Consider the following 23,561-nt stretch of genomic DNA (forward strand, 5'->3'; position numbering starts at 1 on the left):
GAGGAAAGCTGCCAGAAACACCGAAGTGTTTCCCCACGTAGAAGTGGGAAAAGATGCAGAGAAAGAAGAGGATTCATGGTAGGTCAAAGTAAAATAAGTAATACCAAAACTGTTTCTTTTCTTTACTAAATTATAGATAACAACAGTATAACAAAGAAGAGTAATAAATAGAAATCAACAATAAATACATAAATAGGTAAATCAGGCTCCGACCAGCGCGAGCTTTATAGAACTAATGTAAGATAATAAAGAGATAAATATATGAGATTCCCGCCCTGCGTACCTCACAAACAAACATGAATCAGATAATGCAAAATAGATCGAATAAAACAAAGTAAGATGAAAAAACATGAAAAAAAAATCACAAAATGATAGCACAAGGAAACAAGTGACCAAACACATTTGGAAATACAATTAACTAACGGTTTTTGAGGTCGTTTGAACTTGGGAAATTTCATTAAGCGGTTTAGGTAGTACTACTACTGGCCATGAGTGACTTGTGAAAGCCTTTTGATTCTCACGAAGTTGAATACATAACGGATTATTACAAATAGAGAATATAGTTTTAAATCTCCGGAAGAAACTGAACATTAGTAATGACAAATGAGATCAGTTAGCCAAAACATAAATAAGAGAAAGTGGTACTAAGAGTCCTTGATGGGCCGTAGTTTTGTGAGCTAATTTGCGCTTAAGATTATGAAAAACTACTACGCTGTCATTAGCCATCTTGCTTATGGTTTAAATTGTATGAAACGAAAGACTTTAGATAAGAAAAGGCATTATGATTTAGATTTAACCATCAGGTGATTCGAGAAGAAAGACAACTGACTTTTATTTGCAAAATCATAGAGGTCCAGTATTCCTGTCATTCAAGACTCTCGCTTTTAGGCTTTCTGCTAAATAAATATACTACGAAGATTCATGAAAACCAAGAGCAAATTTGATATACGTGAGCAAAGATAACAATAGTCATTTTTATCTCGGTAATCAAACGTCAATCACAGAAACAAGCTGCCCAGTTCTTTCTTATTTATCAGCTTATCCAACACATTAGTCTGTATTGCTCCGTATGTAGAATTTATCAAGAAGTTTAAATAAAGGTGTTGAACAAATCCTTTATCTGACGTCTAGCGGCATTTGGCGCCAAACAGTATCGCTGAAACACCGCAAGTTAATACAACAAGGAGTAGGGGCATTCCGAGAAGAGGAGAGCACAATCTTCCAATGCTGCTCCGGCGTCCTGCGCTTTCTTGTAATCGCTTAGGCCGGGGATGGACGGTCTGTAATATAAGAGAAAATTAGATTTAGTATTTTTTTTTAGTTTACACGTTATAACCACATTCATAATATTGTTTTGTATCTATATGACAAATCACATAACATTAGTTTTTAATAAAACAGAAATAACATACGTAAATAATCAGGAATGATTTGCGGTTAAATACAAGCAATATGTTTTGTAGTCCATTTCTAGTTTATTGTGATTATGATTATCATTATAATGAGTATGCTTAAGAGCAATATGACGACAAAAAACAGTTTGTTGTAGCTAAAAACCTTATTTAGTATCTCTCTCTCTTAAGTGGAAACGCAACAAATAAGCTGGCAAAATCGCCTACAGTTTATCAACATCAGCTATTATAACATAACAAGGGACAATATCACAGGAAACGTTTAAGTCTTGCTAGTTAAAATTGTATATACGTGACAATCTCTCGATATACTTCGTTGCCTTGGCGACGAGTAACAAACCAATATCGGATGAGTTTGGTCTCTGTCAATGTACGTAAGTGTCTAGAAAGTTGCGATAGATGTTATCAATTACTTATATAGTATTGTTGTTGGTAATGTTATTGTTGTTGTCATCAACCGGAGTTGTAATGAAAATATATAGGATACTCCCACTACCGGAAGAGAGCAGTACTAAAGCTGCGAAGAGGAAGTAAAACACAAAAGAATGAACCAAATGCATTGGGCTAAATACCTCACAGATAAACAAATACGGCCATAAAAAGTGAAGAGAAGCGTAGACAATAAGTCCCAGAGAGGTTGCGGAGGGGAGAGAGGCGGACACGAAAGAGCCATTGAGCCTCTCACTTTCTTCAGAGGTACCTCTGCGTAGGCCTATTCTCCCGGAAAGTTTTCGAGTAGGCTCGTGGCTCTCTTCTTTTTTAAGTTCACTCGAAGCTGTTGTCTGTCAGTTTTTGTTAGAGTAATTTTTTTTTAATTTGCTCACAGTTTCATGTATATTTTGTTCCGATGTAAATTTTCTGTCCATTCTATAGTAACTTTCTTTAACTTCAATAAAGCATATTTATATTTCCATATCTGACCATTCAGACACTCTACAAGAAAAGCTTTTGCATTCGTCTACAAAGAAAACTGTTTTTCCAAACTAATTTCTATGTAAAATTTCAGGTGTACTAACCAATTTTGTAAAGCATTAATGCTGCCACTTGTACTATGATGAGGCTGAGTATCCCATCATCGTTTTAATTCAAAATGAGCTTGGATTCGGAATGAAACAAGCCAAAGAAAAAAAAAAGCTGATTAACTGAGGTATTCTGTGCTGAACGAATTATAAATGTCACGAAACAGGATCTGAAAATGACCAGCCACAACAGTCGGTCATTGACAAGGAGAGTTGGACTTCCGTGAGCGGTATACCACTAGGGAAGCTCTCTCTGCCAACTTAATTTCGGTATTCTCTCTCTCTCTCTCTCTCTCTCTCTCTCTCTCTCTCTCTCTCTCTCTCTCTCTCTCTCTCTCTCAAACCCGACAGAGCGGTGATGACGCATCTCCTTAATTTCACAGCATGTTACACACGATAGAGGGGAAGGTTTTAAAGGTAGGCTAAGATATGGGAGGATAAGATTCAGTGCTAGTTGGTGATAGTGAAAAGGAGTTGTAGAGGCTAGTGAAAGAATTTGAAAGTATTTGCAAATGGGGAAAGCTGAAGAGGAATGATAATTAGATCCAAAGCTATGAAGATGAACGGGAGGCAGTAGGATGGAGCCATGAAAGTAGCCGGGAGTGAATGTACCTGATAATGGCAGGGTAAGAGAAGATGAGATGTGCAAAATTAGTAAAGTAAAGAACGTAGCAGGATCCTTGCGAAAGAGATGGAAGAGAAGTTTTATAAATTTCTATGAAAGCCACAGTCAGAAATTATGAGGAGGCTGTTGATTTAAGTCTCCTGTTGGGGAAGTGAAGTGTGCATATTAAAGTGGAGTAAATTCTGAATGTAATTCTGTTAAAATTGTAAAATATTGTATATTTTCTCTAATAAAAAAAAATAAGAGTGACGGAAAGACATCGGTGGAAACAGATAAGATGGCTATTTCCTGTAATATACTTGGAGTTACAAAGGCTGACGAAAAAATCCGCTCAAATAGATGAGTAGATGAAGGGAAAGACAGCGATCGAGAAAGTTTATGAAAAATGTAACATAAAACGCGTTGTAAAGGTAAAAACAAGTGAAAATATGGACAACTGTGTGATTTGATGGGGTTTATTCACTTGATCAGAAGGTAAACTGACCAGTGAAAAGCATAAAGGATTCTGAAGTTCTGAGGGTATGAAAGGTAGGACTAGAAAAGGACTGAAGGATTCCTGGTTAATTTAGGTATAAAAGGAGAGGAATAGAAGCGAACCATTAGCCAAGATGCACGAGGGCGCTTGGAGGGTAGAGGCAAACGATGCAGCGGATGTATAAAGGTCATAGCACTGCAGATGAGCCATACCTGATGTATCCCAGAACGGTGTTGACGAGGGGTAGTGTAGATGTAGCCTTCTGGAGTTCGCAGACGGCTCGTTCTTTGCAAACTCTTTCGTCGACTTTCAGCCACGCGAAAGCTGATTCCATAGGATCGATGCTGCAAGGAAAGTATTCTCATTGATTTTGTTCTTAGGAAATCATTCAGTACCTAATAAGGAAGCTGATCTTACATAATTTAAAGTTTTTTTAAATCAATTTACAAAACAGTTCTTAAGTTGTTTATTTTGAATCTCAAAGGTAAACATTTCATGTCTATGAAGATAATTTAAGACAGAATATACATAAAAAATCAAAATGGCCACAATGATACTTAGTCTGATACATATGTATACAAGTTAGTGTATGATCGTGATAAGCAATGATATACAGTAGAGGCTCAGCGTAACTGTACCAATATACATTTTTTTTTTTTTTTTTGAGGAACAAAGATGATGTTTATAACACCCTGTATAAAAATGACGAAGTCTCTGGCAATGTCATCAGTTATCATACTTTACACACGGGTTTGACCACCGCGCGAACTGCTGTGCTTTAAGGCTGTTTTGTTAAAATGAACTGTGTTGCTGTTGACCTAAGCAGTGAACTAAGCAGTCGACTGAGGTGAACTCAACCAGGGCGAAGATTGGTGTAGGTCTAGCACCCTCATCCCAAAAGATTTGCTGAAAACACGAAGCTCACAGTCTACCTGTTAGTACTATATCCTCCAAAGGGAAACTGCATATCAATTCATCTACGCTCGCACGCGAAAGAGAGAGAGAGAGAGAGAGAGAGAGAGAGAGAGAGAGAGAGAGAGAAAGTGGAAGGGACAAAGCAATACTATCATTATTATTCCGACTAAGCACTAACCGGGACTGAAAAGACCTGGCTTTCACCTGCTGTAGAGGACTGCCAACTCAGGTGAAAGTTCATCCTCTGAGGTGAAATTAAGACGGGAAGAGTTTCAGCCGTAGACTATCTCTTTGTGATTCAGTAAGGGATATGGAGGTGCATACTGATCTAAAACTGTACATACACACATATAGAGGAGTATATACATATATGTATGTATGCTTAAAAAATCACAGTAGATGCACGTGACTTCATTAAATAAGCGAATACCACAGGAAAATGAAAGGCAGAAATCCAAGCGCTTTCGTCTTTACTAAGACATTCTCAAGGAACGAATGTCTTAGTAAAGAGGAAAGCGCTTGGATTTCTGCCTTTCATTTTCCTGTGGTATTCGCTTATTATATGTATGTATGTACGCATATGTGTGTGTGTGTGATTTTTACACTTCCAGTTTGCATTTTGAACCTTTCTGAGTCAATTGTAACGAAATGATAATAGTACGAAAATCAGTAGAGATATGAATACACTGAAAGTCGCCGTTTTCTTTTGCACTCTGTCGCAGACAGATTCAAGGAAGAGAAAACGGGAAGAAAGTTTAAACCCAATGAAAGTTAAGGAAGCACACCTGACGAAACATGAATTTACTTAAGCTTAAAGGGTTAGAAATTCCCTCCTGTCTATTGCTTCGCAAGGGAAAGTCCATCCACGCGATACCTGGTACAGTTCCTGACGCATGTCAGGAAAATTTTGAATTTTCTGATGGATCCAAATGTTGGGGGACTGATAGGCCTAAAGGATCATTAAATATAGATAAACCTAAAAATTAGACTTGAACATGGGCCTATTGCCTGAATCATTACATAAAGATTGAGTTTTGTTGCCATTTTTGTCTTTAAAATGGCCTTTTACTTTCTTGAGGGTCATGTTCTAGAAACTTGCAGATAATTTAAGTACTATAACGTAGAAACCATAAGATTTACAGATGTTCTACTTACAGAAAGTGACGAGTAAGTTTTTTTTATTGATTTTTTATAGGTAAAGAATTCATCATACAAGCAGCATTTCAAAGGAGCTCATATGCACGGGTCTCTGTGATTATTGTAGCGGCAAAACTGTATTTTTGTTAAAATTATGCTTGCACATAAATTGCAACTGCAGAATGTTAATTTTCAAAAACATATCCTTAGAGAAACTGTAACATGCAGTAACTTTTTCTTTATATCCACTGCGGTTTTCAGAACAGTAACAGATTATGTATTTTTATAACGAGGCAGCTTCAAGGAACTCACGTTAATTACCTTCCGTATGGTAACCATCTATATCGAGATGCCACATGTTTCCAAGACAATAAATGTAGAGTTTCAAGATTTAGTATATTGACAGTCACTTTAACTCTATATACATCTTTCATAAGATAAAAATTTATTAACTGATAAATGTGTTTGCTAAGTCATTCCTTCAACGTTCTCATGATATATATGTATATATGTATATATATATATACATATATATATATATATATATATATACATATATATATATATAATATATATATATATATATATATATATATATATAGCTTTTCGTCTTCTATTAACCTTCATCAGAATCAGATCAGGAATAGACTCAGGCCCAGATACATGTTCAATATTCACCAGTGTAAACAACTTTGGTTCTAAAAACGAACCTAATTATTGCTAAGAATAGATAAATAAACTAAATTTGTCCCCTGATTTCAAGGCAAGAAACGACAAAAGCAAATTAGGCGCGAAGACGTTGGTGATTAGGCCTATTTCTTATATATTCCTCTCTGAATAATTAAAATTCTTTCAGTTAGTTAGAGAACTATCAATGTGTAGTTATCAGTAAGGCGGTGTTATGATCAGCAGTGTTAAAAGGTTAGAAAGCAGAGTTTGAAGTACTGAATGACTGATAGATGAAATGTCTTTAGTAAGTTTTAAGGAGAAAAGGAGGCTGAGGTTGGTTACAAGTTACTGTTATCAATAAGACAGTGAATAGCGCCAAAGTAATAAAAAAGAAGTATAAAGGTCGTAAATTTAAGCATAAGATTTCATACAAGATTCTTCTACAAATATTTATAAACAATAAGTATGTCACGTCATCACCAGTAAGGCTGCAGATTTTGTACGTAAGAAACTGGGTAGAAAACAATCCCTTATTCACCCAAGCGACCTTTTAGCTTATAAAGCATTTTTTTTGTTAAATGTTTAAGTAAATAGTTAGTTACGAATTATGATTAATTTGCTCTGTAAACTCTGATAATGAAAAGGCATTATTCCCAATGAGAAGAGTTACAACACAAAAGCTTCGCGCAGAGTTAAAGGGGATGAATACCAAGCTACATTTGTTAATTCAGCTGCATAACTTAATCCGAGCTTCATTTCTTAATCAAACTGCATTTCTTAATCCAAGCGGATTTTCTTAATCAAAGCTGCATTTCTCAATTCAGCGGCATAATTTAATCCAAGATGCACTTCTTAATCCAACCGTATTTTTTAATCCAAGCTGCATTTCTTAATTCAGCTGCATAATTCAATCCAAGCTGCATTTCTTAATTCAGCTGCATAATTCAATCCAAGCTGCATTCCTAAATCCTAACAGCATTTCTTGATGATTGCCCTCTAGATGGCGTCCCTGCTCTCCAACCGCGTTGCAAAGAGAGAGAGAGAGAGAGAGAGAGAGAGAGAGAGAGAGAGAGAGAGAGAGAGAGAGAGAGAGAGAGAGAGAGGAAACTTCTTACCTCTTAAGAACCCTTGAAATGAAAGAGTCGTTACTCTCCAAGGTTCTGTATCTAAAAGGGCCAATGTAGTGGTAGCCTTGAAGATCAGGTTTGGAATAGGGATCGAAATTCCCAGAGGGCTTAGTAGAAGAGTCCTTCGCCGGAGGTGAGGCCGAAGTGTACTTTGTAGGAGAGGAAGTAGAAGGCTTTTTAGAAGGAGGCGAGGTATAAGGCTCAGCGGGAGGTTTAGGAGGGAGATACGAGTCAGTAGGCTTCGCAGGAGGTTTGGTATAAGGTTCAACTACTGGAGGAGGAGGGTAGGCTGAAGGCTTTGGAGCAGGAGGCAAGACAGGAGGGGGAGGAGGAGGCAAGGCAGGAGGGGGAGGAGGTGGGAACGCAGGGGGCGGAGGAGCGATAGGACGATGTAAGACACCTTCGAAGGTGTTTGGCGGGAACGATATCGGCGCCAATCCTTCCAGGAAACCGAAAGTTAACTCCCGCGCCATGAACACCATTCCGACGTAGATACTTGTCGCCATGAGCACTTGGATGTAGAACTGGCTGACCGGATCTGTGTACACAGGGGAAGAGGACCAAGTCAGAGAACCGAGAGAGAGAAACACGAGTCACTCACCTATTCAAAGTGCGCGCTATGTCACCCAGATCCACTCCGTCACTCCAGAAGCCGTGTGAAGGGAGGCTGCGGCCGAGCGCGAGATTGGGTGGGATGGCGAATTTGACATAGAGGATAAGGACCGTTATTGACATGATGAGGACTGTCGCTATGTAGGCTGCCAACGTTTGATCGTCTGGGTCGCCTGCGGAAGGTTGGGGGGGAACCCAGGTAATCTAGACTCATCTCAACCCGAATGAGACTAGGGTTCGCTACTGTTAGCAAGAGTGCTCGGGGATTTTGCTCACAATTAAATTCCGAATAAAAACATGGGTTTTATCTGAGCTAATCTGAAAATATATGGTGACTTTCTGATAAAATAGTGACCTTGAACTAGACTAGAATTAAACGAAGATTACAAAAACTTAATAATAAGAATTTGGATGAGTTATAAGAACGATTAAAACTAAGCTTAATCTACGTCATCATACAAAACTTTAAACTCAAGAAGAATATATTTGCTGATTTGACTCATACAGGAAATTATATAAATTGTTTCCAATAAAATACAATGTTAGGTGCCTATAGGTGTGTCAGAATTTTAATCTTTGACCCATTTGTCAAAGGGAAGCTATGGTTCACGGTATATATACCAGCGGCCGTGAATAGACGGACATGATGTTTTCAGAACTGTAACAGAACCTGCAAGAGAAACATAAGAGAACTTTCTTGCTCCGTAGAGCAAGCAGTATAATGGATGTCTTTCCTAAAACATTAATATTGACCTGGGAGACTGATTTTCTGCGTCTACCTAAAGCTATATTTTCTTTAAAATAATAATAGAATATAAGTGGTGGAATTAAGGTTACAGTATTAGAAATAATGGATAGTATCTTCAATTATAGGTCTATTCCTCTATGACAGTAAGTACTTCAATGTTATAGCTGTATATGACAAGTTTTTTTTTTATGTTCTTTACATTACCATTTCATTTCAATGATATTCTTAATTAATTCATAAGTGAATAAAAGGAAATATTTGAAAGGTAAATTGATGTAGTCTAGTATTATCTAACACGAACTGAATATGCTGAAGGCATGCATATGTTTACTCGCCCCCACCAAATACACACACACGCACACTATCTATATATATACATTATATATATATATATATATATATATATATATATATATAATATATATATATATATATATATATATATATATATATATATATATATAACCCAAGTGTTCCTTAGACCTTTTGCCATTCTTAATTCTAAAATAACGCTATGCAGAGTCCCAAATTAAACAATTAGCTACATTTCTCTTACAGATGATTGATTTATAGCTATTCTTCACAGTGTATTTTTTTCTCTACCATTCCCACGCCCTGTCTCAAAAGAAATAGTTCCCAAAGTAAATCCCGAAAGCTTGAAGTATTATTACTTGCGTCTGGTATCGTAAGTTCAGTCCTTGGTGATGCTCGCAAGTTCTTCTGCCTGCACTCAGCGTAGGATATCAGGACCATTATCCCCACGACCTTGACTAGAATGGACATTTTCTTCACTGGAAAAGAAATATTTCGTTATTGGATGAGTTACGGCCATTATTGAGTATAGATAAATACAATGATCGAGAGAGAGAGAAAGTCTTCATCATGTTTTAGCAAAATGATGAAAAGTTACTTAAAATCAGTTGACTGGTTATAATCAAAATTCAAATAATGACTTTTCATTTGATATTGTGATTAAAAGGGTGCTTTTTTTTATCTGGCAATATTACGGCAATATTTCAGTCAGCATTTAGGAACATTGACCATTCATACACTTTTAAATAATAATACTTTCAGAACTAATTACAAGCTAAAGACAATCTATAATAAATAAGATTCACAGCCGAGCACTGGCAGAGGACGGACGTGGTGCGGTCTCTCCCTGACGGCAGTAGCTCCAAGAGATTAAAGAAGAGCTTCCTCGTCCCCCATTGGTGGAGGAGAAGCCGCCTTGCCATTGGCTGAGAAGAAGCCGCCTTCCCATTGGCTGAGAAGAAGCCGCCTTCCCATTGGCTGGGAAGAAGCCGCCAGAAACCGCCTTCCCATTGGCTGAGAAGAAGCCGCCAGGAACCGCCTTCCTATTGGCTGAGAAGAAGCCACCTTCCCATTGGCTGGGGAGAAGCCCTTTTTCATTGGCGATTCGCCACTTATGACAGTATGAGCTACCCCTTACCCCATCTTATTCCTACCATATCCCACCCTCCCGTCAACCCCCACCTTCCCCTATCATCTCTCATCTCTTGATTTACCATTACTATCACTTGATAACTCTGCCTAGAATTCAAGGGAAGTGGACCGTAAGGTTTTTTGAAATCTGAACTTGTTTTCTAGGTCGTCGGCTTCGTCCTGGCCCCTATTTCAGTGCCAGCATAGGATAGCCTAGTTATGGTCACCCTTCCTTGTGACAACTCTTACTGACAAATTCCCATTACACCCATTATCCCCCTCCATCCCATTTGTAAGAAGCAATCACCAATTCAAGTCAAATCAGTTCATTCATATCATCTATGTGCTTAGTCTTTGGCTGTGTTAGGTTGTGTGCTTGTGTGTGAAAGAGATAAGTGAGTTCTGAATGTGGGAAGCACTTGCTTCCATGTGCAAGCATGGCAAGGGTCCGAATAAGGAATGACAGCCCCTCCGGGAGGAGTGATATAAGGAACAAGTTGTGGGACTGCTTGCAAAGTGTAATCTGAAGGTACATAAGGTTGAGAACACAAGCAATGGATATGTGATCATTACAGATGAAACCACTGCTAAAAGTCTGTTCAGTAAGGATAAAAAAAAATTGGGGGGGATGCAAAATTTGATATAATTGAAGAAAAAGAAGACATTGCATTGAAGACACTGGTAGTAACAGGTCTAGATGACTATGTATGTGGTCACAATGATGTGGAATTAGCAACTGAATTAAAAAGAAGAGATCTCCATGGAAAACACAAATATAATTAAATTCAAATTGGAAAACCAGGACATGATAAAGAAGGCAATGGACCAAGGAAACCTTATCTACTCCCAATCTCTCACCTACAAGCACCTGGACACTGAGATTTACGTCAAACCCAGACAATGTATACGTTGCTTCAAACATGATCACGAAACAAAGAACTGCCCCCAGGACAAAGATTATAAAATATGCTCAAACTGCAGCAGCAGAGAGCACAGGTTCACTGACTGTCACTGCGCTTTGAAGAAACCACCCGGCCATTGCTATGAGAAGCCCAATCAAGAAGAAAATCCACAAAGAAATAGTTAAGGAAGAAAGGCAGAGGAGAAAAGCATTAAGAGAAGCACCAACTTACGCAGCAGCAGTAGCGTCCTCCCCTAAGGAAACCACCAGGCTAGTTCCTAACAACAAAGGACCAACGATGTCAAAAAACCAGACGAGCAGCTGGGATATAACAGCGGACAGGCAAAATATTATAATAAACACAGCTCTCATTCTGGCTAATATGAACGAGGCAGCAGTTCCGGGAACTTTCCAAAGGACAATAGACAAGATCTATGAAGCGAATGGACTACCAACCGTCAAAATCCCACAGGAAATAATAGTGGCAAAGGAAGTGGCAGAGTCACTAGGGCAGGGCCACCCAAAACAGGAGGGCTCCAACCAGAATCACGCCAAAGAAAGCTGTGAGAACAAAAAATGACAAAGAGAAAACCAATTAATAACACCAGAGAGGACGCCAACTAAAATCCAGGCAGGTGATAATAATGGAAAAATAAACCAAGCAATGGCAGTCCCAGAGACCAGCGGGACATGCAGGATGATAAAGAAGGACAAAAAGATCAACCTGAGCATCTATGCTGATATATCAACCCCACTACCAAGCAAACCACCTAACAGCAGCTTAATCAACATGATTTTTTCAACAAAAGAACTTAAATACGATACACAGCAGAAGTGCCAGATGAAGAAATTGAAAATGAAATAAAAAGTGGCAAGATACATCTTACCAGAAATGAAATAACGAATCTAAGCACAGATAAATTCCAGCGCATGAAGTCCGGACACCGAAGCCTAAAAAAGTAGCAAAAACAGACTAACTCGATCCAGCACATAAGTCCAATCATGGAAAAAATAGTCATCATTCAACACAATGTGCTTAAGTGGACCTTTGACAGGAGCAGAGAGCTCAGAGATTACTACAGTCGCATTGATTCAGATGTACTCCTGCTCAATGCCACTGGAGTAAAAGAGGGAGAATCCATGAAAATATATGGGTACAATGTATACAAAAGAAATATGTATAACGAACTACACGCGGGGATAGCAATAGCAGTCAGGAAAGACTTGGAACACCGACTGTGGGACGACTTCAGGGAAGATGTACTTGCTGTGGAGATCAGAACTAGGGAGGGACCAGTTCTCATAGGGACAGCGTACCTACCTCTAGGAGACATCTTTCCTAGAGAGGACTTTAGCAAGATCCTTCAAAAGAGAATACCGGCCCACTTGTTTGGGGACTTTAATGCATCCCATGGACACATGGGATTTGGCAACAACAATGCAAATGGCATCCAATTACAAGGTCTTGTAGACAGAAGTGTAGCCACCCACCTAGGACCAGGGTTCACTACCTACCTAGGCCGGAATGTAGGCAAACCAGACATACTACCTGGGAACAGGCAGGCCCACTTCAACTACTCACTGCAGCAGGGAGCCTTAACGTCGTCAGACCAATTGCCGGTGATCCTAACACTGGCCACCAAAGGAATTGTAATCCCCACTGCCACAAGGCTCTGTACAGGCAGAGCAGATTGGGAAAATTTCAAAGGCCAACTAGAGAGGGAAGCACCTGGCCTGGAGAACAACCACAATCACATAGTCAAAGACAACACTTATGTTGACAACAGGTTGAAAAACTGGTTTCAAATGATAGGCAGAGCTGTAGAAACTCTCATCCCCTCAAGAGAATTCAGAACTCTGAAAGCTCCTATCGCCAGTGATCACCTGAAACTTATACAGTGGCAATTTGAGAGACTGGAATCAACAGCAAGACAAGCTGGATGGACACCTGAGTCCTACCATACTGCTAAGCAGCTGCAAAATCAGTTAACTGAGGAATCGAAGATCCTTCACGACAGACACTGGGAAGGGATTGTAAGAACTACCAGCGAGCTCTACGGACAGCCGGCAAAGTTCTGGGAGAACATCAGCCGATTACTGAGGAAAACTGGAGATGGTGCCCCATACTTAATTGAAAATAACAGAAATATTTATGGAGATGAAGAAAAGGAAGCAGCCTTTAGAGAATTCTGGAGAAATACATTCAGGATCACAGACGAAGAAAATCAGAACTTCGACAGACTGCAGGAAGCAATAGTGGAAGAGGCAATACCAAGGGAAAGAGAAAATATTACACCCTATCCCAGTGTCGACATCAGCAGACTAGGGATGTTTCTTAGACCGATAAATGACACATTGACATTAGATTCCCGTGCACATAACATTAAAAGCAATAGAGTGAGGTCGCCTGGTTCACACCGTTAGGATATAGTTTTTTTTTGTTTCTTTTTGCTTTTAAATTTGATAGCATTTTGTGAGATTCCAGTGTTCTCTGTAAAATTTAACAAATGGAATAGTTCAACTATTTAAGGACTATGTTTATGCGATACTACTAGTGATAGGTGTCTCCTATCTATTTGGTAATGTATTATCTATGGTTGTGATATGATGTTTTTTATCACTTCGTTTCGTTCACGTCAATTTTGCTATAGGAAAATAGTTTTACACAATAACATAACATAATGTTCTAAAGATATCAGTGACTATTTTTAACGTCATTACATATGATTTCTTCCATCTTTGAAAAGAAAAATAGATAAATAAGGCATGAATCGCGCGTCAGGCAGGTGAACGAAAAATTATGAAATTCTGCCAAGAGTTTTTTGGCCGACAGTACGTACGGTTAACGTAAGAATGAAATGTGTGAGTAACAGGAAAAGCAGATTAATAGAGAAATATAGATTTTATTATTTAAATCCGATGTCAACAAATGTATAAGACTCAATCTGTAGCCACGTAGTGGTATAAAGAATATTGTGTTAGTTTGCAACTTTAAGCTAAGCCTAACGAGAAAAAGTAAACAAGCATTGAAATTTTTAAGAGAAAAAACAACATTCTTCTAATCTCAAAATCATCTTGAAGTCCGTTTTAGCTATTCCAAACTACAGAAAAAAAAAAAAAAAAATCTCGTTTATACATAAGAGCAGTACTGACCACTGACCACCGCTTTCTGATTTCGCGCCTGCCGCCAGAGGGCTAGTAAATGATTCTCCAAGCGCGGTGTGTTTAGAGTTTAGAGGCTCAAGAATTCGCTTTGATGTGAGAAACGTCAAATAGAAAGCTCGGCATGTCTCAGGAATAGCAGTATATACATTCAGCGCATGTTTTTCATGTAAATGTCCCAGGGAAAGTGAATAATGTTTCTTAAATCTGTGACCGAATAAGTGGACTCATGACATGCGTTGCAAAAACCGTAGCTCCTGACTATCCCCCCTCCCCTCCCCCCCGCACAGAATTCTCCATCCCACAAACCCCAACGTCATTGCCAAGGCTGTTAAATGTTAATTCCAATGTTAATACGAACACATATAAGTAGATTGAAGTTTCCCATTTCCGGAAATCCAGATCAGATTATGATTCATCTCCAAAATCCAGTTTTTAATATTTAATTATATGCAAACTTATTCAGCAAAGAAATGTTCCCATTTGTGAAAAGCAAAAGAGGGAAAGGCAGTAAGTACGGATGAGGTTAGATAGATAATAATGAAAATAACAAGCAAAGAAAATCTGGTAAAATGACTGAACGAACAGGGTGCAATAAGTGATAGAAGTAAAGTGTGAGGTGTTACGAAAACCCACGATCATAAGATTTTTATAATAAAAAAGTCAGTTGCGCACAGCCAAAACAATAAATATGGGTAGAAAATAAGTAGATTTCCTAACTACACTTTCAGAACTTCACGGCAATGTAAGAAAAGTTCATCGTCCAGAATGCATCCAGTGTCGTCAAAATCTGTTTATTCTTTCCGGAGATGTTTTGTTACTATAATCAGACAGACAGATTGTCTTTAAACGCTTGATGTCTATAGCAAAAATCTATAAGATTCATGGTCTCCTATGATGACAGTATTCTAGAATTGAAGAAGAAAATGTTGACAGTAAATTGCTCCCATATATAAAAACTATATAGACCTACCTCTCTGTTGATGCTCAACGCAACGTGTACTCCCAGTGGCTGAAGTAACAAGTAACAGAGACGATGAATGGGACGAAACGTCACAACACGAGACAGGGAGCAGCTCTTCCTTTACTGACGTTCCTGCAACGGAGAATCGGTCTAACTTAATCACTCGCCCTGGAGGGACTACTTGGCAACTCTCCGCTCTACCGGAATCTTTACCCTAGTGACCCCTTTATTACGAAATAACAGCGTATTTTCGTCGATTGTTTCTATGTTTCAGTGACTTATTCCTGGACAGATAACAGATCAATTTGGTGTATATTGATTTTGACATGGGACACGTGGATAATGTGTGATCTTTTACCCTTACACTGTTTTAGCAAATTAAATTTCGCAGATAGGATTCGAGAAAGTGCTGACCCTACCTACGGGCATTGAAGGGTATCAGTCATGTGAGTGCATTATCAATCTTAAATGTTTCCCATTCTTTACTATTATGTAACTTAATGTCTTTATTTTAACATTTGCCTACAGGACTTGGGTGGGATTAGTCTTTCTAACGACTAGAATCTTATACGGGCTAAAAAAAAATTGTCGCCCGATCACTGATCTCTAATTGGTCATTCAGCGGATGTAATAGAAAGTAATTTATTCATCTGGATGATCGTTGATCCTCATAGGAAATAAGTTAGGATTTCTTTTGCTTCCTGTCTGTTTTATCATGTTGGACAAACCATCCCAACTCTATCGTTATGGGCATAATAAGTGCGGCATAACTTCCATACAACTACGTGAACATTTTACACGTGACACATCACGCGCCTCCAACTCTCGAAGACTTTCTCCTGCAAGGTCTACCGCACAATCTTTGTAATTTGATCAATATTACTAATTTTTCTTATATTTATGACAATTAAGAACAAGCAATCATAAGTGAATAGATTATTGTTTTTTGCAGTATAATTTACTAAATAAAACGAAGATTAAATGCCACAATTGACCTAGCAGAAGACTGATTCTATAGAATAAACTCGAGTAACATTTCTAGGCTCAGTAAGGTTCTAAATATATCTCTCACAGAGTTTCTCCTCAAACCAAAGGCCATTGGGCAACCCTATACCCGTATCAGGTGATGTGGGGCATTATAATTTCTCTTTCAAAATCGTTTAAGGACCAAACTAAGTCCCCCAGCCCTCCCCATATATTTGGTAATGAAAGTTACTGACAGTTTGAATATTGCAACAACGGAGGACTCATGCGGAAAGAATATTTGATAAATATACTTTCTAACAGAGTTGTAGGTTCATCCTTCGAAAAATTCAAGCTCCGTACTCCCAACTTAAACTCATCTGACTGGATAAAACACAGTCGACTAATTATCCAGCACCCGGTCAGAGCATACGACACTACAGAGACAGAGAATGATCACTCCGGCCTCGCAGAGATTAAACTCAGGTCTTCTGCCAGTGTATTTGTTTATGTAAATGTGTATATGCTTCTGTAGGCCTATACATTAAGCGCTCATGTATATACACGCAAACATGCATACGCACATATATTCATGGATGGAGCGTGTATGTGTTTAAATGTTTCCCGCTATAACTCAATACATTATAGTCGCAGGTATAATAATCAAACTATTGGTTATTGTACCCGCTTTGATATTTCGTACTACTGTATGTTCATTTATATTATATTGTCTGATTTAGTAATCCGCCCAAAAATTAGTTACGTAGAGATAGTGTGAATATATATAAATACAAGACCTTATTATGGCATTTACACACACACACACACATAATAGGCAAATAGAAGCCAGTTAAAGCATGAAAGTCTCTAGACTCTATCTACATCAAAACCTACACAACAAAGGAACCATACATGACTGCAAATTAATATGAAATAATAACAAGCAGGATCGTGCACCTAATCTGTAAGATACATCGAGGAGAAAGCTGTAAGGACACTCATTTGTATTTCGGAGAGACGCTCAGATACCAGAGACAGTTCCCCATAGGCGGGAAAGTTTGTCCCAGTCATACCACCAGGTCGCCCAGTCGTAGCATGCGCAAGGAGTTGATGGCTTCTAGACTCTCTGATGTACAGGTCCTTGTATCACGAATTATGGATACACCAGTGCTCCTGTAATTAGTACCAGCAAATGTTACAATGGTGATGCAATTATGCTTATATGGAAATTAGTTGTTTTTAGGGTAAAAATCGTTCAAGTTATGGATACGAGTGAAAATATATACGTAGTACAGGAACCATTGCTGAATGTCATCAGTGTAAGTATACATGCGCAATATACACCTTTAGCATGTATGTTTGAGCATACTTGTTAGGCCCTCCAGATGAGAAAGTTATGCATAAACACATACACACATAGATATATATATATATATATATATATATATATATATATATATATCATGTGGTGAGTTCTCAAGCAAGCTAAGAATGTGGTACTGGCTTTGCTTTTACCATTTAGTTTATATGATGCTTTCGCCATATAAATCATATAAGATTTCTTTAAATAATACCATGGAAATATATCGAGTAGATACCATATCAAGTAATGTTAATTATAAATATATCTACAGTGCATATGCCATACCTGTTACCTAATACAATAAAAACTATCAGAATAAATACTGAGATATTCGGTCGATCAATGACAAGCATTAAATGAACACTTATATTCAAGAGTTCAAAAATAAGCCTGTTTACATTAAGATGAATATTCGATATTTGACTACCTAAGGTTCATAAAATTGCAAAGTTGATTGTCACTATGCCTGCTAAATGTGAAACTACAGAAAGTCTTCCTTATTTGCTAATAAGCAAAACTGACTACAGAAGCTCACAAGGTCTTGAAAAATAAGGTAAGCTAATATTCATACGCCGATAGTACCATATACTATTCCAGTATCGACCTACCATCAAAATAGGTTAAACTTTTTACTGATTTGCTTCACATTTCCAAATGATATTTCTTTGCCGTTTGTGCACCATTTTGGTTTCATATGAGTTTGGGAAGTAGGCTAAGTTTACAATGCAATGCTTTTCATAGGACTAATTGGATTATTATATATATGTATATATATATATAATATAATACATATATATATATATATATATATATATATGTGTGTGTGTGTGTGTGTGTGTGTGTGTGTGTGTGTGACTGGTAAAAATGTTGTTACAACAGAATTCCATCTAATAAAAGGAGCCCATAAAAACACCAAAATATAGAGAGAAAAGTACTATATTTCAGGACTGAAGAGGGAGACAGCAGTCTCTGAAATATAGTACTTTTCTCTCTATATTTTGGTGTTTTTATGGGCTCCTTTTCTTAGATATATATATATATATATATATATATATATATATATATATATATATATATATATATATATATATATATATATGTATAACTGAATCACGAAAGTTTGTAACGTAATAAAAATGAATGATTAAAGGTGTAAGCTACAAAGGAAAGTAAAACACTGGAGTAGCTACAAGATCTTTCGACTCAACGTCCTTTACTTTGAGTCAAAAGATCTTGTAGCTACTCCAGTGTTTCAATTTCCTTCGTGGCTTATACCTTTTATATATATATATATATATATATATATATATATATATATATATATAAATGTGTGTGTGTGGTCTAACGCGAGTTTATGCAAATATTTTGGGAAATGAAAGGAAAGGTCATTCCAGGCAGAAAATGTTCTATAATTATATGCATTTTAAGGGTTTGTTTTATCGGTGAGACGAATTTCTAAAATAACTGGTTTTCCTTAACGCTGCTCTCGGCTAACATGACATGCGCTATGTCTGACGGCGTTTTACGAAAGCCGTTAACAAGACTTACCGAATGCTGCCGCCTGCTCCCAGCGCTTGAAAAATCTTTCAAGATCTTGAAAAATTAACTCAATGCTTGAAAGCTTGATATGAATATGTGAAAATCTCCGAATTCTTGAAAATGATGTGCAGAAAGTCCTGAAACAGACAATCTAGATAAATCTGAAAGCAGGTTTCGGTCAGACTCCTCGGTCTTGTTCTTTCACAACTTTCTTGTTAGATTTGAGAGGTTTCGTTTAGAAGAAGACAGTGTCATTGCTATGTTGCACAACATGGAACCAATGGAAGCAACAAGTACTGAAAAACAGATGAAGTCCGTTATTAAACTTGCCCTGAACTTTCCTTCTTTAGTGTCTGAGCATCAGCTTGATGACTTACAGGAAGAATGGAGGGCCCATATTTGGGCAAAGGAGACAGTGCATCCCATGCTTTCTCAAGAAGTTCCTGAAATTTGGCATAATTTAAGGAATATATTAGATGGAAATGGTCAGTCCAAGTTTAGTTTATTGTCTGAGTTCATGTGTGGCCTCCTTGTATTGCCTGCCACACTCTTCAGCCTGTGTTGAAAGAATATTTTCCCAGCTAAATATGGTGAAGACGAAACAATTCCGCTCTTTTGATGGCAATTTTTGTCATGCTTTTTGAACTTGGTTTCAAATCTGAATCCGCGCTTTCGTAATACGTCCAAGTCTGAGTAGTTAAGTTAAGGGGTTACTGGGGGAAGGTTGATGAAGTGCATTAGGCAACTGGATTGCTAGTTTTTTCTCGCAGGTTTTTGAAAAATGTAACATTATAGCCCCATCAATTAGTAAATCACCTGTGAACAGACTTCACTATAATCTAATTTTAATGTTTAGCTATCCGCAAGGTACCCTTATTCTATATACCTTGGCTATACGTATTAAGAAAGTAGTGTAAATGTCACGGAATTGTTGAATCAGGAATCAGAACTAGGCCTATGCTGAATGAGTGTTAATGACAGTAATCATGATGACAAGGGAATGCAGGTAGGGAGATTACTGCACTTTGAAGTCAGCTTTTTTACTTCTTTCGATTACTGCATGAACATACGTACGTACCTACATCCTTTTTTCAGGAAAGACTGAAGAGAGGGATTTTTCCATAATGTTCCCATTCTTTTCTATCTGACAAAGACGAAAGCATTTTCTTAACTGTGTGTTTTTCCTTTCAACTAGTGTATGATGAATACTTTTGATGGAAAACGAGAGATTTTTAAAAATAAGTTTTAAATCTTTTATCAGTGCTTAATGAATAGGCCTATGTTTGATGGAGGGGAGATTCCACTCGGTTTGCTACTCTTTCCTTTATTATCGGGTACCAATGAATACCATTGACGGAGAGGGAGAAAGTTTCAGTGATACTTGTACTTGCATTTTTCCCTTTTGTTAAATATCTGAAGTATTCATTTGGTTGTAAGTATTTTATTCACATCGGCCTAATTGCCGATTTTCTTTATATATATATATATATATATATATATATATATATATATATATATATATATAACATCATATTTTTATATTCCACATCACTGGAACGGTACGGCATTGTCTTCAGTTTCTTGCTCACAAAATAAGGAATCTATCTGACACTTGTAACCCGAACCCGAACACGCTCTTGGCGGAAAAGCAAGGTTGTTTGAGTAACAAGTGATGTGATCAGCTCTTCCCCTCCCTACAGCCGTGCGTACTCCAACATCCCGTGAGCGACATCTTACTTAGCCATTTAATGATAACGGTTATTTCAAAAATCCATCTTACCGACAAACAATGCCTTAAAATGCATGTTTATAGAGCATTTTCTGCTCAGAATGACTTTTTCTTTCATTTCCCCAAATATTTGCATAAATCCGTATTACACCCTGTCGGGGTGGTTTAAGGCTTCACTGCCAGTCCTGGAATTGAGAGGTCGCTGGTTCGCGCCTGTCGATCGCCAATTCTATTATCGCTTAATAAATTCCCCCTCGGTTAAGCATATATGAAAATATATTAATTCCGAGGTAGAGCGAATTAGATATTAAAGGACATTTGTAGTTCGATATATGTATATGAATCACGGTAATGTGATAGCTTTTATATATATATATATATATATATATATATTATATATATATATATATATATATATATATATATATATATATATAGTTATTTTGGGCGTATTATTATCTATCTTATACAATTTCTATCAAAGGCAATGACAGTATTTGCAGAGACTATCTTTTTGTTAACTTCAAAGTCTAAATCAAAAGGTAGTCTGCAAATAATGTTATTGACTTTATATGTGTATATATATATATATATATATATAATATATATATATATATTGTTATATATATATATATATATATATGAATAACTTGATCACGAAGTATATAAAACGTGATGCTATGTATAAATAAAGGTTTTTTGCCACGAAGGGAAAAATGAAAAAGCGAGATAGCCAAGTACTTTCGGTCCTGTTCGGACCCTTTACTGAGGCAAACTGATTTTACAAAGAACAACATAGTCAAAAGAAGGCTTAATATACACTACCAGATTAGCCATAAGGGCGATTTTCCCTCTACAGAAAGGAGGAGTCGCCAGAGGTTAGCCACACCTTGAAGGATACCCGCAGTAAACAAGTGATTCTTCCGGAAAACAGTACATTTTGAAAAAACACGGGAGCATATACAAATTTAATATCATGAATTTTTACACAAATTTTCCCAACAAAAATTATTATTAATGAAAAGACGAAAGAAAATATAAATATATATATATCGAGCAAAAGAAAGAGGGAGAGAGAATATCGAATCAGAGAGAGAGAGAGAGAGAGAAATAATAACTATATACATGTGGGACTAATTTATTAGTTGTTCATTTATTTTGAGGTCCTTCATAAACATCTTACAAATATATGGGTCCAAATGGTACATTCCCAGACTAAGATTTAGCTTGTTTTTATTAGTGATTTGTATAATTGCCGATTCCAGTAGATTTCTTGAAACATAATCATTAGATCTAGCAATTACCGAGGTATCACCCCAATTAATACAATGAAATCTTTCACTCAGATGGATAAACAGTGCATTTGAAGTCTGGGCTGTTCTAACTGAATACATATGCTGCTTAATCCGAACACATAAATTTTAATTAACCTGACAACGTAAAACGATGGGCAATCCTTGCAAGGAATTTTTGTAAATGATGTTGTTATTTGTTACGGGACTATTCTTAATTAGCATATCTTTAATGGTATTGTTATAAGAGAACACTACATTAACATTAAACGATTTAAATATTGATTTTATGGTTTCAAATCCACGAAAGTACATTTTTAGGCATTTCTTTTTCATTAATAGCAACATTATAAAACTTTTTGTGAGCTTTTTGATAACATAAATCAATTAAATGAGGTGGGTAGCAGAGATCGTTTCCTATCTTTTTTATGTATTCTATTCCTTGGTCCAGATTTTGTGGACTCGTGATACGCAAAGCGCGTAGGAACATAGAAGAAAAAATTGAAATTTTAATATTAAGATGGTGGCCAGAATAAAAATGTACATATGTTAAATTATTTGTGGGTTTTCTATAAATACTGAATTTGCATTGGAAAGATTCTCTATGTACTAATACATCTAGGAAAGGGATGACATTGTTATTTTCAATTTCAACAGTGAATTTTATGGATGGCACTAAATTATTCAATTTAGACAGTAAATCATTTACATCGATACCACCAGGTAAGACTACTAAGATATCATCGACATATCGGTACCATTTTAAGGGGACAAGTGTGATATTCGGGAGGTGTTGTCTCTCAAAAAATTCCATATATAAGTTTGAAAGGAGAGGTGATAAAGGGTTACCCATGGCCATACCGAATATTTGTTGGTAATATTCTCCATTAAAATATATCTGCAATCACAAATACATAACTTAATTAACGGACATGGGCAATTCATGCAGTACAAGTTCATTACTTAAATATTCTAGCACAGAGTCAATAGGGACTTTTGTAAACAAAGAACATACATCAAAACTGACAAAAATATCGCTTTTTCATTTTTTCCTTCGTGGCAAAAAACCTTTATATATATATATATATATATATATATATATATATATATATATATATATATATACGTATATATTATAAGGGTGCATGCGTGTGTGTGTAAAGAGAGAGAGAGAGACGAGAGAGAGAGAGAGAGAGAGAGAGAGAGAGAGAGAGCTGTTGCACGAATACCGTTAATACCTGTGTAATCATCGTAATCCTTTTTCCCCTTCTGACCTGATCTATTGACTCCGCATAGACCTATGATCGTTCTACGTTACTGAAAGGAACGCGCTTTCTTTTCCTTCCGATAGAAATAGTATCTACAGTTGATTTATGCCCGAATTTCATTGTAAATTTAAATATTTCTATCTCCGTTTGACGGCATTAAAATGGGACTGGTAGTCGTTGAAATAATCTTTTAAAATC

General features: G+C 37.0%; 1 protein-coding gene across 1 annotated transcript; it reads right to left on the reverse strand.

Annotated features, from left to right (window-relative positions):
- Positions 1-648: 648 nt before the first annotated feature.
- LOC135219157 (protein TonB-like) lies at positions 649-15,372 on the reverse strand. The gene is made up of 5 exons (XM_064255680.1): positions 15,219-15,372; positions 9,411-9,530; positions 7,368-7,917; positions 3,744-3,875; positions 649-1,280 (listed from the first exon to the last, which is right to left on the reverse strand). Exons 2-5 carry the CDS (start codon positions 9,520-9,522, stop codon positions 1,172-1,174), a joined length of 903 nt encoding a protein of 300 aa, XP_064111750.1. The 5' UTR covers positions 9,523-9,530; positions 15,219-15,372; the 3' UTR covers positions 649-1,171.
- Between the last annotated feature and the right edge of the window lie 8,189 nt (positions 15,373-23,561).

This window comes from Macrobrachium nipponense, chromosome 1 (genome assembly GCF_015104395.2).
Source record: "Macrobrachium nipponense isolate FS-2020 chromosome 1, ASM1510439v2, whole genome shotgun sequence".
Classification (NCBI taxonomy): domain Eukaryota; kingdom Metazoa; phylum Arthropoda; class Malacostraca; order Decapoda; family Palaemonidae; genus Macrobrachium; species Macrobrachium nipponense.

Excerpts from the sequence above, each read along its gene's own strand:
- LOC135219157 (XM_064255680.1), bottom strand. The coding sequence starts at position 9,522 with ATGTCCATTCTAGTCAAGGTCGTGGGGATAATGGTCCTGATATCCTAC. Across the intron at positions 3,876-7,367 it reads ATTTCAAGGGTTCTTAAGAG|CATCGATCCTATGGAATCAG; the intron begins GTAAGAAGTTTC and ends CTTTCCTTGCAG. Across the intron at positions 1,281-3,743 it reads ACCGTTCTGGGATACATCAG|ACCGTCCATCCCCGGCCTAA; the intron begins GTATGGCTCATC and ends CTTATATTACAG.